The sequence below is a fragment of the Beta vulgaris genome, chromosome 3, assembly GCF_026745355.1.
Source record: "Beta vulgaris subsp. vulgaris cultivar EL10 chromosome 3, EL10.2, whole genome shotgun sequence".
In the NCBI taxonomy this organism is placed as follows: domain Eukaryota; kingdom Viridiplantae; phylum Streptophyta; class Magnoliopsida; order Caryophyllales; family Amaranthaceae; genus Beta; species Beta vulgaris.
The window spans coordinates 40,550,312-40,565,383 of record NC_079204.1 but is presented as its reverse complement, the minus strand read 5'-3'; the positions used below and the strand labels follow the sequence as shown (position 1 = coordinate 40,565,383).

General features: G+C 38.1%; 3 protein-coding genes across 3 annotated transcripts; all 3 read left to right on the top strand.

The window, feature by feature from the left end:
- Positions 1 to 64: 64 nt before the first annotated feature.
- Positions 65 to 1,788, top strand: LOC104906516 (uncharacterized). Its single transcript, XM_048640769.1, has 2 exons — positions 65 to 846; positions 1,335 to 1,788. Exons 1-2 carry the CDS (start codon positions 65 to 67, stop codon positions 1,786 to 1,788), a joined length of 1,236 nt encoding a protein of 411 aa, XP_048496726.1.
- A 9,986-nt stretch (positions 1,789 to 11,774) lies between these two features.
- Positions 11,775 to 12,248, top strand: LOC125495665 (uncharacterized). Its single transcript, XM_048640448.1, has one exon. The coding sequence runs from the start codon at positions 11,775 to 11,777 to the stop codon at positions 12,246 to 12,248; it is 474 nt and encodes a 157-aa protein (XP_048496405.1).
- Positions 12,249 to 12,756: 508 nt separating this feature from the next.
- On the top strand, positions 12,757 to 13,795 carry LOC104906517 (hypothetical protein). The gene has a single exon (XM_010695282.4). The coding sequence runs from the start codon at positions 12,980 to 12,982 to the stop codon at positions 13,475 to 13,477; it is 498 nt and encodes a 165-aa protein (XP_010693584.1). The 5' UTR covers positions 12,757 to 12,979; the 3' UTR covers positions 13,478 to 13,795.
- The last annotated feature ends 1,277 nt before the right edge of the window (positions 13,796 to 15,072 follow it).

The following is a 15,072-nucleotide window of genomic DNA, read 5'->3' as shown; positions in this document are numbered from 1 at the left end:
TACACATATTCCTAATCATCCTAATTATATAGGAAATCAATCCCAAAATCGTTCAAAAAATCAAATGTTTAGGCAACAAAATCACTTAATTAGCTCTCAAAATCAATCAAATTATCGCCAATCTTCTCAAAATCAATCAAAATATCGTCAACCCTCTCAGATAAATACCAATCAAAGGGGAGAAAATTCTCAAAATTATTTTCCTCAATATGATAACCTCTACCATGAATCTCCATCTGAAAATGCCAACCTTTCATATCGTCAACTTGATCCTAATTATGGATTTTCTCAATACCAAGAAGATTCATCTCCAAACAATGATGTTGATGATGATGGTGGTGAATACGAAGAAGGTGATGATGGTGATGGTGATGGTGTTGGTCAATACCATGAAGATGATGATTCTGATGGTTTTGATGACTTTGTTCAGCCAACTCAATCATTTTCGCAATTACTATCAGCTAATCAATCTCAGCAACAACCGCAAATACAACCCGCTCAATCACAAAACCTATTTATCCCAGCAACAAGTTCTTGTGGTAAGAGGGTTTGGGATCACGTTGAAGATGAACTCCTCATCTCCGCATTTATGAACACTTCTCTTGATAAGGTGAGTGGAACGAGCCAAAAGAAAAATGCCTTCTGGGGAAGAGTTTGGGAAGCTTTCGAGGCAGGAAGAATATCAAACCCAACAGAAATAGCTCCAAGAAATGCTGATATGGTGAAAGGTCATTGGAGTAGACTTGCTCCACGGATTTTAAGGTGGGCAGCATTTTATGATGAAGATCTTGCAAGAAAGAAGAGTGGTCAAAACGACAATCTCTATTATATAAGCCAAGGGAGGAGGTGTGGTGTCCTCATTTGAAATGACTAGAATACCCTCTAATAACTTAAAACATCACTTTTCTTATAATAAATTTAAAAAGGAGAATCAATGCAACTTGCCATATGGAATAAGTCAAAATGGAATATGCAATCACCATTAATAACTTGACTAGAATGATACAATCAATCCACGAAATTAATTAGAACCTTCAATTTAGAAAAATTAGTGATATATCCTGACAACATCATACTTATTCTTTACAAAGTTTAAATAATATGGTTTATTAACATGTACTATACTAAAGCTGCTGACAAAGAATTATTAAATCTCGACCAAATTTTTCTAACAGCTAAAAATCGATCACCCTTAGTTCAAAAAGATATATAATAACATCTACCAAAAAAACTCAATAATTTAAATCACTACCAAAATAATTTTAGATTACAAAAATATATGCATATTCGTACATAATATTGTCGACGCACGCATCGCGTGCTTATACGGCTAGTGATGTTCTGAGAGAAGCTCATTTATTGCATAATAGGAAAAATGGTAGGTTCATCCTCAAACATGCTTGGAATTTGTTGAGGAAGTTTCGAAAATGGAGGTCAATAGTTATAAAATCAATGGAAACTCCACGTGGTCGCCCCAAAAATCCACAAGAAAATGTGGATTCACCTAGAAGCGGAAGTAGCGGTAAGAGGACAAGAGTTGATAGAAGCGACTCAATGCCCGAGACACCTACCACTGGTGAAGGAGGTGAAGTGGACCCACGTCCCTATGGTGTTAAGAAAGCGAAGTCTAAGCTCAAAGGGGGGTCTAGTCAGACAGTTGAGTGTTCTGATACAGTTAATGAAAGGCTTCGGATCCATTCAGAGCGTAAGAGTGTAGATGTTCAAAAAGATAAGACAGAAAGTCGGAGGTTCAAGCAAGGAAGGTTGCTGCAAAGGAACAAGAAATAGCGTTGCAAACCAGGATGCAGAAAGTGCAAGAGTATCATAAGAACATGGAATTGCTACAAGCATTGTATGCAAAGGAAAATCGAACAACATTTGAGGAGCGTGTGATTGAGACATTAACAACATGGTTGACGAATAATCCAATCTTTCAGTGATTATGTTTATGTTAAAGTTAAGTTAGGTTTAAGTGTATTTCATGTTTAAGTTTAAGTTTATGTTTACATTCCAATTTAGTTTATGTTTTAGTTTAAATTTTAGTTTATGTTTATGTTTATGTAGAAGTTTCTGTAAAAGTTAACATTTGTATGTTTAAGTTCATTTAATAAAAAAAGTTTAAAAATGTACTTGTGTAAATTTTAAGCTTTACTTATTATAAGAATTGACATATGATACAACTTTTTACATGATTGTACTATTTTTTACATAATTATTCTGCTTTCAACATTATTATACTGATGATAACACTATTATTTTACTTTTTATATGATCTTTTACATTATTGTACTGCTTTTAACCTTATTTGTTCTACTTTTTACATTATTGTACTGCTTTTTACATTATTGTTCTGCTTTTAACATTATTGTACTGCTTTTATGTGTTATTGTACTGCTTTTTACATTATTGTACTTCCCTTTACATTATTTTCTGCTATATAACTCAAGCATCCTTGTTCACCATTTTCTCACATCAAACCCAAACATAATATTATTCACTATTTTCTCACACCAAACCCAAACACGATATTGTTCACCATTTTCTCACACCAAACCTAAACACAAGAATAAACTCCTTCAACTTAAACTTTTCCCGTTCAAGTTCCTCTATTTCTGATGAAATCAGATCATCTCGAGCAATAATTGATCAAGAAATAGATGATTTCTTGACCAATATTGTTCAACCACTTGCTCCAACTCTTATATCAAATGTAACTCCAACACCAAGGAATAGAAGAGCAAAAGTGACTGATGATAACGAAGAAGGTCATTCACGGCCTAATCGAGGTAGTGAGGAAGGTCATAGACGATTGTTCAATGATTACTTTGCTGATCAAACAGTCTATCCAGCTCGTTTATTTCGACGAAGATTTCGAATGCAGCGACATGTCTTTAATTTCTTCGGATTATGGAAAGTGTCGTTGCAAGTGATGTATGGTTCCCTTAAAAAAGAGATGCTACGGGTCAGTTAGGTTTATCGCCCCTACAAAAGTGTACATCGGCTATTCGAATGCTTGCGTACGGGGTAACGGCGGATTCGCTTGACGAGTATGTGCGAATTAGTGAAAGCACAGCTCGAATAGCATTGATGAAATTCACGAAGGGGGTTATCACGAAATTTGCTGCGGAGTACTTGAGACGACCTACTCTAAACGATTTGGCTAGACTACTCAGATTCGGTGAAGAACGTGGATTTCCGGGCATGATCGACAGCATAGATTGCATGCATTGGGAATGGAAAAATTATCCGACGGTATGGAAAGGACAATATCAAGGAAGAGCTAGTGTTGCTACTCTAGTTCTTGAAGTTGTTGTTGATCGTGACTTATAGATATGGCATTCTTTCTTCGGGATACCAGGTTCATGCAAGGGACGAATTTGAATATTATCATAATCGGATCGTAGATATCAACCAGTACATGACGAATAGAGATGCAATTGAAGATCAACATGTGCATCATTCCTTGAAACGTGATTTGGTTGTTAGTATATGGCAGAAATTTGGTCATAATGCTAATTAAGAGCATTTTATGTATTTCTTTCTTAATTAAGTATTATGTTTTTCGTTCTTAGTTAAGTTTTATGTACTTTTTTCTTAATTAAGTTTGTAATTGTCGCACCAATGTAGCACAAAATGTATTTTATGTATTTCGTTCTTAAAATTATATTAAAAATGCTAATTGTATGTCTCATAAATTAATTAGTAGATCGTTAATTATGTATGCATAAGGTAGTGGTAATTATTTAATGAAAGCGCTAGTTACGTATGCTATGTATTAATAAAAGCTAATTATGTAGATAACTTAATTATTAAAAATGATAATTATACTTTTAAAATTACTAATTTAATTAATTACTAATAAAATTTTTATGAGAAGGTAATTTTGATTTCTAAGTTTGTGTTTTTTCTTTATGGGGAAGCAATCTCACCTCTAATTTTCATTACCACCTAGCAAGGTGGTATTGGATGGGAATGAAAATTCAAGAAGAAAAATAAACACTTTAGAATAAATTAGCATTATCATGGAAATGAACAATGTTTTTTTTCACAAATTTACATACAAATTTATTCACATTACCACCATTTATAACCAACTACCAAAAGGGATGCCAGTGTATGTGGACCAAACATACACTTCCAATGAGAAGTTATCACATCATTATTAGCAAAAAAAAGAGGGAAAATGGGGGGTAATAATTTGGTTGATGACACCACAAAGCATGGTATGGCGGGACAAATTGTTGTTGGCGCCCAACATGCATTTAATGCATATTACTCCCACCAACCTGCAAACTGCAATATAGGTCTTGGTTACTAACGGTCCATTCGGTATTATTGTAATTTTCTGTTTTTTAGTTTTTTGATTTTCAAGTCATTAAATGCATGTTGGGTGCCAATATAGTCTTTGGATGCTTATTGTCTTGGGTTGCTAGAAAGGTTTCAAAAAGCCATTTAAAAGATTCAATTGTTTCATCATATAATAGAGCAACTCCAAAAACAATTATCTCCCTGAAATGGTTGAAACCGACAAAAACACCAAGTGGTCTATTTTCGTTATTTGTGTCAAATGTAGTATCAAAGACAACTACGTCTCCAAATGAAGTATAGTCAATGATCATTTTTGCATCTGCCCAAAATATGTTTGTTATTTTTTCTTCGCAATCCAACTGAACTGGATATTGGAAAGAAGGTGTCTCCATTGTTTGCAAGTGAAAGTAACTTAACAAACTTCCAGCTTCCCGATACATCATATCTCATTGGCGTTTACTCCTTAGATAATTTTTGTGATCTCGACGGGTGTAGCCAAGATTGGATGTTCCACCCACATGCGCACCAATGAACTCATGTGCTGCTCTAGGCTGAATACCAAAATCATCAGCAAGTTAAAGTTCAATGGCTTGTACTTCAGTTATTTTTCTTTGTGACGACAGTAAGTGACTAGTTTCTTGCGAATGGAGTACATGATTATGTTCGGATACAAAATCATGAACTCGATATTTTCCAACGGCATTATCTAAAGAGATACCAAGACGAACCTTACAACCTGTTCTTCTTACTGCTCTAGGATTTTTTGTCAAGTTATCCGGCTTGTCAGGACACCGGTAACCCTCTTTTGCACATAAAAATCTTCTAGATGTCACAAGTCCATCGTTCTTACTCTTGTTTGCCCAATGCTTACGACCATTAAAACCTATCTTTCCTCAATAATTTAACCAAAAAATCCAAGCATCGTCCATCGGATCAACTAGGATTTTTTGTCAAGTTATCCCGCTTGTCAGGACACCGGTAACCCTCTTTTGCACATAAAAATCTTCTAGATGTCACAAGTCCATCGTTCTTACTCTTGTTTACCCAATACTTACGAACATTAAAACCAATCTTTCCTCAATAATTTAACCAAAAAATCCAAGCATCTCCCATCGGATCAAATTCCATCCCAATATGAGGGATCCAATTTTCCGACACATTTATATGAGCATTTAATTCATTGTTTGCCGACGAGCCTTCCATTAGAACTATGACACATGAATCACAAGGATGATTTGAATTATCAATAACAATAATATTGATAGATATATAAATATATAAATATTTTTTAGTGATAATAACTGAACAAACTCTACTAGAAGTGTCCAAACAAACTCTACCAGAACTAATTAAAGTAACTTATATAAACATACTATAATGTCATATTGTATTATCAACACCAAGTATATTGTTAAATTATATACAAACGTCAAGTATGTTCAGATTGTATTATCAACAAATGCTCTGAAGTATACTAGAACTAACTAAACAAACTCCAATATAATTAAATACAAAATTAATATAAACAGAGTTCAAGGAGCACTTCTATATGGAAGTAATATCACTCAAGGAGAAGGCGACATCTCTGAGTTGTCTCCTCGATGATGGCATTAGAAGTAGCAGATTCAAAGAGGTGATCAAATTTATGCTTAGTCAGAATCTAGCATTTTCTACTGTACAGTCAACACAACCCCAACCTCTATATTAAAAAAGGGGAAAAGAAACTCACATGCAAGTTACCTTCCCGTTGATTACATAAGAACAAGAAATTTACATCCACACCATAATTAGCATTGACACAACCATTTACAAGCAAAAATATAATTAAATACAAATTAATATAAATAGAGTTCCATTGAACTTACATTGCTCCAATGTATATATGGATATATATCACTTGTAATATACAATCAATCTCCTTAATATAGTTATTAGTCTTCTGATGAGGAATTTTTTGAAAGAATTTGAATTGTGATACAGTAGATTGGTAGGGAAGGAGCTTTGTGATTGCAAACTATGGCGGCAAATAAGCGTCACTAGGGCGGTAGTCATTTTTTCCCTTAATTAAAAATTATCTTTTTTTATTTTCACATGAAATTTCCAATATGCAAACGTGAAGTTTGGCGGCAAAGTAGAAATTAGATGAGCAGTTTAGACCACAATTACTTTATTATCTTTTTTGAAATTTTTTCTTCAAATAAAGATTATCTTATTTTGAAGAAAATCTTATCTTTTTGCTTTAAATCAAAATTATCTTACTTTGGAAGGCTAATAACATAAATTGAAATAGAGTTCCCTCTAGGGTTTTCTTAGGAGGGTGTGCTAGAGTTTCTTCTAGGGTTTCATCGGAGTGTTGTTTTCTCGAGATTTCTCGAGGCTAGTTTCTCTTTCCTTTTCGTAATCAGGGACACAGAATTTAACGGTAAGGACGCTGCTAATCAACAAGTTATGAAATCAAGGTTTCTGGTTCAGCGAAACCAAAGTTTGGAGAAAGACAAAGGTGGGACGGAAAAAAATAATCGTAACGAAGAAAACTTGGAAGGTCAGCCACATGGAGAAACCAGTGATGGTGGACAACCAATTGAATGGGTAGAGGAGGATTCGGATGAGGAGAATGCTAGGGTGGAGTTGGGTATGGTAGGGCGAATATGGACAAACCGATATATCAACCAGAACGCTTTCATATCTACCATGAAGAATGTATGGCAACCAAAACATGACGTGGATATAAGGAGTACGGGTAATAATCTTTTTCTTTTTCAATTTCACCATAGGCGTGACAAACAAAGAGTTATTGAAGGACAACCATGGCATTTTGACAGACATATAATCCTAATGAATGATATCATAGGAAACTGTAAACTCTCGGACATTCCGTTATTTGAATTTCCAATTTAGGCTAGGGTGTACAACCTTCCCTTCAAAGGGAGAGTAAATAGCTTGAATATGAAAGCAATAGGAGATAAAATTGGGACTTTTATCAAGCTGGACCAATCGGGGGCTATGGGGATAGACAAATCTGTTAGGCTGCGGGTCTTGCATGATGTTCGAAAGCCCTTGGTCTCAAGGGTTAGAGTCAAGATGAAGAGTGGGGTGGAGGAAGATTTTGATGTCAAATATGAGAGACCCCCGTTATTTTGCTTCATATGTGGGAAGGTGGGTCATGGGTCAAAGGATTGTGATGACGAGGAGGAGGAGCATAATCAAGAAATAAAGTTTGGAGGGTGGCTTAAGGCCTCAACATGGAAGGTAGGGGAAACCCGAAACCAAGTAGGGGGAGTTGATGGACATGATGCGTGTGCAAAAGCTTTATTTATTACAAAGCCTAAATTTGATACAATGAAACAAACACAGGAGAAAGTTAATGCGGTAGTAACGAGACTAAATAAATGTGATTTGGGTGTAAAACAAATTGAAACCCAGGAGGAATATCGTTTGGAAAAAATGAAAGAGCAGACAAATGAAGTGTGGCGGATAGGGGACACTGGTGAAACACAGGAGAATCAGGCGATGGTGGACCGTGAACTAATGATAGAGAAAGGAGTCCAACATGATACCGGGGATAGTGCTGAAGAAGGGAAGTCTCAGCCGAAATATAAGAAGGGGTGGAGACGCAAAGATGGGCGAGGGAGTGGGAAAAAGCTGGAAGGTGTGTTTGTTGTAGGTACAAAACGTAATGACAGAGAGATTAATGAGATGGGTCTTGATGATATGGAGATGGAGGAAATGCGTGTGTTTAAAAAGGTTGGTGTAGACAGTGTGAATGCTATGGTGGATGGAAACGGTAACGCTGATGAGAAAGTGGCGAGCCCCACAACATGGGCCCTTGGGGGTCAATGAAGCACATATTATCCTGGAACTGTAGAGGGATGGGGAGCCCCGCTGCAGTTAACGCGTTGAGGAGATTACTTTCCTCTGAAAATCCCCAGCTGGTGTTCTTATCTAAAATAAAGTTAAAAAAACGAGAGATGGAATATGTTTTAAAACAACTGAAAATTGAGAGGATGATAGTGGTTGATTGTGAGGGAGAAGGGAGGAAAAGAAGAGGAGGTCTGGTGCTTTTTTGGAGAATGGAGGTCGATATTCAAGCCACGTCTTGGTCCCAAAATCATATTGATGCTCTCGTAACTGATGCAGATGGTTCGGAGTGGAGATTCACAGGTATTTATGGTTTTCCGGAGGATGAGAACAAGGTGAAAACGGGTGCGTTAATGGAGGTTCTAGCTCGCGCCAACCCACTACCATGGCTATGTGGTGGTGACTTTAATATGATGTTGTTGGCTAACGAAAAAAAGGGAGGGGATGAATTCAAGAATCATGAAGCCGATATTTTTCGAAGAGAGCTAGAAGTCTGCAATTTTGATGATATGGGGTTTGTGGGCTATGAGTTTACTTGGTCCAATAATAGAGATGGTGAAGCGAACATCCAGGAACGTCTAGATCGCTTTCTGGCCAATGCAGCTTGGAAAACAAAATTCCAGGGGTCGTATGTGTCGCATCTAGTGAAGAGAAAATTTGACCAAGTGCCGATCCTAATGTGTGTTAGGGGGGGCAGCAGCAGGGTGCTCGAACTCAAAGGCACAAAAGGTTCCGTTTTGAGGCGATGTGGCTTAGAGAAAATGAAAGTGAAGACGTGGTGAAACATGCGTGGTTCAAAGGTGAGGATGCGGAGGTAAATCTTCAGTGCACAACTAGTAAACTGACCCTTTGGAGTAGGAAAACTTTTGGAAATACTGCAAAAGAAATACGAAAATGCCAACAACAGATGAAGGATCTGATGGAGCTAGCCCCAACCATGGAGGTGGTTGAGAGTATGCGAACTATAGACGCGAGAATGGAAGAGTTAGAGAAAAGAGAGGAGGTTTATTGGCAGCAACGAAGTCGCCAAGATTGGTTGGCTCATGGAGATAAAAATACGGCCTTTTTCAATCAAAAGGCAAATCAACGAGAAACCCGTAATAGAGTGCAGCGAGTCAAGGATTTATCGGGCACTTGGTTTGATTATGAGGATGAAATGGTCGAGTGTTTTGCGTCTTATTTCGAAGACTTGTTCACGTCAAATGGTGGTGTAGATATGGAGCCTGTTTTAAACCTGGTGGAGACAAAGATAAGTGCCGTTATGGCTGCAATGTTAGCAGCCCCCTTTCGCCGAGAAGAAGTGACGTTTGCGCTTTCTCAAATGCACCCTAACAAGGCACCTGGACCCGACGGTATGAATGCTTTATTTTATCAATCTTTCTGGAGTGTTATCGGGGAGGATGTAATTGATAAAATCATGAGTTTTCTTAATAATGTGGAGGATATAAGTGCGGTAAATCAGACTCATATTGTCCTTATACCCAAAAAGAAACATTGTGAGTCCCCTGTTGATTTCCGGCCCATAAGTCTGTGCAATGTAATGTATAAATTAGTCTCAAAAGTTCTTGCCAATAGAATGAAAAAAGTGTTGCCTGAAGTGATTCATGAAAGTCAGAGTGGTTTTGTACCAGGGCGTCTAATTACAGATAATGTGCTGGTGGCTTATGAATGTTTTCATTATCTGCGAAAGAAAAAGACGGGAATGAAGGGTTACCTAGGCTTGAAACTGGATATGAGCAAGGCCTATGATCGGGTTGAATGGAGGTTTGTAGAAAAAATGATGGAAAAGTTGGGTTTCCCGGAAAGCTATGTGAAGCTAGTATTAAAATGCATGTCTACCGCGTCCTTTTCGGTGTTGCTTAACGGACAACCGTCTAGGACCTTTAAACCTTCTAGAGGTCTCAGACAGGGTGATCCGCTTTCTCCGTTCCTATTCGTCTTGTGTGCGGAAGGGTTATCTACACTTCTTAGGGATGCTGAGAGGAGAAATCTTATTCATGGAGTCAAAATTGGAAGAAGGGTAAATCCTATTTCTCATTTGTTTTTTGCAGATGATAGCTTATTATTCATAAGAGCCACTGAAGCAGAAGTGGATAATGTGATTGATGTCCTTACTACCTATGAAGCTGCGTCCGGGCAGAAACTGAACATGGAAAAATCGGAAATGTCTTATAGCCGAAATTTAGAGCCAGAAAAGATTAATATGCTTCAGATGAAGTTGACTTTTAAGGCAGTTGAGGGGCATGATAAGTATTTGGGCCTTCCAACTTACATTGGGAGCTCAAAGAAGAGAATTTTCCAGGTTATTCAGGATCGGGTCTGGAAGAAGCTAAAAGGATGGAAGGGACAATGCTTATCATAAGCTGGCAGGGAGATTCTAATTAAAGTTGTTGCACAGGCAATTCCCACATATGCAATGCAATGTTTTCGGCTACCGAAGAGTATTTTGGATGGAATGGAAAGAATGTGTAGGAGCTTTTTTTGGGGTCAACAGAAGGATGATAAAAAGATGGCGTGGGTGGCTTGGGAGAAAATGTTTTTACCTAAAAAAGAAGGGGGCTTAGGTATTCGGAACTTTGATGTTTTTAATAGGGCTCTTCTTGCTAAACAAGCGTGGCGTGTGCTCACTATGCCGGATTCTCTCATGGCAAAAGTTCTAAAAGGTAAATACTTCCCCAACTCAAATTTTTTTGAAGCTAGCCCTAACCCAAATGCAAGCTTTACGTGGAAATCTATCCCATCTGCAAAAGAGGTAGTATTGAAAGGTGTGTACCGAGTGATTGGTAATGGTCAAAGTACTTGTATTTGGAGCGAGAGACCCGTGGCTGCCCAGTTTTGAAGATTCTAAAATTCCAAACCGTGACAAGGAAGGTAGGGATAATGAGTTGGTTTATGTGAGTGAACTTATACAAGAAGGTAGATGGAACAGGGACATTCTAACTCAAGTATTCCAGCCGTGGGAAATTCAAGCGATACAAAAACTACCTCTTCCTATACATGATATGGATGATACATGGATGTGGAAACACACACAAAGTGGGGTCTTTTCGGTGAAGAGCGCGTACTTTATGGAGCTGATGGATGAGGGTAAAAATCATCCTACGTCGTCCTCTCATGATGGTAGACAAGTATGGAAGTGGTTGTGGGTTGCAAAAATTCAACCCAAAGCGAAAATGTTTGGGTGGAGAGTCCTTCATAATGGCGTGCCGGTCCGGGTAAACCTCGCTCAAAGAGGTATGCACATAGACCAAGTGTGTCCTAGATGTGGTGAAGAAGATGAAACTCTTGAGCATTTGTTGTTGCATTGTGAGGTTAGCAAAAGAGTATGGTATCAGTCACCTCTTCGTTTGGATGTGACGAGGGCTCGTGGGGGAAAATTCCGAGAATGGGTTGGAGGAAATAAGGAGGATGAGTGGTGGAGCTTATTTTGGATGTTGTGTTGGCAGATTTAGTTAAGTAAGAATATGTGGGTTTTCGAAGGGCAGAAGAGGGACGAGAAGGAAATGGTAGAAAGGGCTGTGAAGGGAGCCATGGAGTTAGTGGAAAGCGCAGATGAGTGTGTGACCCACGGGCAATCAAACGACCCCCCTCAAGGATAGGCAGCTCCGATGGAGGGAGTTTATAAAATCAATACGGATGCTGCTATGTTTGAGGACTCTCAGATAGGATTGGGTGGCGTTGTGAGAGACTTCGAAGGCAATGTCGTGGTGGCTATGTGTAACAAGGTGGTTGGGTCCAATGATGTAGCTGTGGCGGAAGCGCTGAGTGCAAGACAAGGAGTTCAAGTTGCATTGGAGGCTGGCTTTACGAATTTAGTCCTTGAAGTTGATAATATACGAGTGTTTCGGAGCTTGCAAGATCGCCGTTTTGATGCAGCACCTTTTGGGATTATTATTCGTGATATTCTTCGTTTTGAACACCAATGTAGCAAACTAGTTTTTTCGCATGTTAAAAGGATAGGTAATTGTGTGGCTCATGGTCTAGCTAAGTTGAGTCAGGCTTACAATGGCTTACATGTCTGGTTGGAGGAAGCACCTACTGAGGTGACTCGTTATGTACTTGCTGATAAGTTTGATGAGTAATGAAATGGTGTTTGTTTTTGCTGTAAAAAAAAAAAACATAAATTGAAATAAGGGGTGTTTGGTTCACTAGTTTTAGGTATGAGGTATGGGTTTGGAATGAACAAAACTCATACCTAGTGTTTGTTTAATTTATTTCTAAATTTTAAACCCATACCTCAACCCCATAAGGTATGGGTTTTAGAAACTCATGGGGAGGTGGGTATGGCTCATACCTTACCTTTAAGTATCAAATAAAAGAAGATTTTTCATTCCTGACTGAAACCAAACACAAGGTATTAAGTATCAAGTTCTAAACCCATACCACCTTGGTTTCATTCCTGATTCCAAATTCATACCATAATATGAACCAAACACCCACTAAAGAGTTAAAGATTACACAAATTCTATCTCTAGAGTTTTACCGCTGATGGAGGAAATATAAGTCCAAAAATCCAACCTAATTCGAATCGAATTGTGATAGGAGTTCGTCTTTGCCACCTGTAAATTCAACTTATGTCAACTCTGACCTCAAATTTAACCCCAACTCCGCAACACCTTCAAGATCTTTTCCTTCCCGATTGAGCAAAACCAAAAGACGTGTCAAACTTCGCGTCATTCACAAAACACGCAACCATCAAACGCCGTCGTTTCATCATATAAACCACCAACAAAACAACGTACTTCCTCTCCAAATCTTCCTCAACACCACCTCCAATTCAACTCTATTTTCTCTCTCCTCTGTCCTCTCTCCAATGGAGGTCTCACTTTCATCAACAATGGCGGATCCTCTCTCTCTTTCTCACCTCCTCACCACCCCCGACTCTCTCCAAATCTTCTCCGTTATCTTTCCAATCGACGCCGTCGCACCTCCTCCCGTCAGATCTCGCTCTTCTTCCCGAACCTCCGCGCGCCGTACTCTCCTCAAACGACGCCGTATCACTCGCCGTCGATCTCCTCCATCTGACGGCGAAGGCGATGCTGGAATCTTCGGCGGCGATGACGGCGGTTTTTTCGGCGGATTTGGCGGCGGAAGAGGTTGGAACTCCGACGGTTTCGGTGGTGGTGGAGGATTCAATTGGAACGATTATTCATCTTCTTCGTATCCCGATGATCCAGCTTTCGATTTCGTCTATGAAGTTGTGTGTTGGATTGTTTTCTCCAACTGCTTGCATTTCGCCTTCAAAAAGGTTGTTCGATTTGTTGCAGAGGAGAGAGAAAAAGTTCCTTTGAGAATCGCATCTGTCTGCTGAAAATTCACTGGTACATTCATTTGGATGTATATATTGTACATAGAAGTATTATTTTTTCTTTTTATGAACATATGGTTGTCGTATGAAGTATATAGTAGTTGTCAATTGATTCGTAATTCGCCGAAATTCATTGTTCTTATCGATGCTTGGTTGAAGTATATACTTGTTAATTGATCCATAATTGGCCTAAATGCATCATTCTTATTGATGCTTTGGTTGAAGTGTATAGTAGTTGTGAATTGATTCATATTTGGCCTAATTCATCGTTCTTATTGATGCTTTAGATGAAATATATAGTAGTTGTAAATTGATTTATAATTGGCTGAAATTCATGGTTCTTATTGATGTTTTGGTTGTACTCTAGTATATAGTAGTTGTGAATTGATGGAAAGTGATTTTCTTATTGATGCTGTGGTTGAAGTATATAGTAGTTGTGAATTGATTAATTGTTGTTGATGCTTTGGTTGAACTATATACTAGCTGCAAATTGATTGGTTTTAAGCTTAACGTGGCTGAATTTGAAGAGTACGAGAACTTTTGTTGTTGTTGTTTCTTAGTTAAAAGTTTGAGGAAAGCGCATAATATAGAAACTGATGTGAACCTTAGTGTTCTTGGGATATGAGCCTCATAGAAGGTCATCTGATTGAGGGTTGAACACGATACATGATCGAGTAAGATGAAATTTGAAAAGGTTTCTGTAAGATGAGTGTAGGAAGTTTGGGATTTTTGAGTTTTTATCGGTTTTATTGAATTTGGGTTGAAATGTAAGATAATTGGTGAGAAATTATACTTTAGAATTTAGATGCTTCGATGTGCATATGATCGTTATGAGGGTTTTCTTCGGTTAGTAAATGTATATTTATTTGAAGAGAGTAGGACAAATCTTCTAAAAAGGACCATCTAACTCTCGAGGAGCAAACTCTCATTGGGTATAAACCTGAACAAAACTATACAAAAACATCACTATAACTGATAAAGCCAACAGCACTACTTTTTCTTCATAAGAATATTAGCTACTTTAGCCTTATTAGTTATGGTAGTATTTGGTGCAAGTTTATCACAACTAATAACCAAATTACTGCATGGAGTCTCGTTCCTGCTCCTCATATTATATATCAGAGCACAGAAATTAGCTGCAACAAATTGTTTTCATTTGCACCAAATGCAGATGTGGAAGTGTCTTTCCTGGACAAGAGAGTTGTAACCAAGTAGTAATAGGGTAATAGCTTGGGTACATTTAGCACTCTTAACACATACACACACTCACCTAGGAGATGAGCATGTGTTTTGTGATGTTATAGTTATACCACAGTTGAGACCCAAAGAACCAGGCAGATCCCACTTTTATGTAGTTTCTTCTCGTTTTGAAAGCCTACTTGGATTCCGAACGCTGTATGTCCAAGCTAGGGGTTGTTGAGGTCCCACTAGCTTCTTATAAGCTGTCTTGATGCATCTCACCGACAAGCTAAGTATGAATATTGCGTGTCTAGACAAGCTCAGCCTTACTCAGCAAAACTTGTGAGACAACCTGGAGTATAGTCCCACAAGATAAGTAAGGGTGCAAATATGTTATAGGGCTAATTAGGTTTAATTAG

Coding starts and splice junctions, on each gene's coding strand:
- LOC104906516 (XM_048640769.1), top strand. CDS start 65: ATGTTTAGGCAACAAAATCACTTAATTAGCTCTCAAAATCAATCAAAT. Junction 847..1,334: donor TATATAAGCCAAGGGAGGAG/GTGTGGTGTCCT, acceptor TTATACGGCTAG/TGATGTTCTGAGAGAAGCTC.
- LOC125495665 (XM_048640448.1), top strand. CDS start 11,775: ATGGAGGGAGTTTATAAAATCAATACGGATGCTGCTATGTTTGAGGAC.
- LOC104906517 (XM_010695282.4), top strand. CDS start 12,980: ATGGAGGTCTCACTTTCATCAACAATGGCGGATCCTCTCTCTCTTTCT.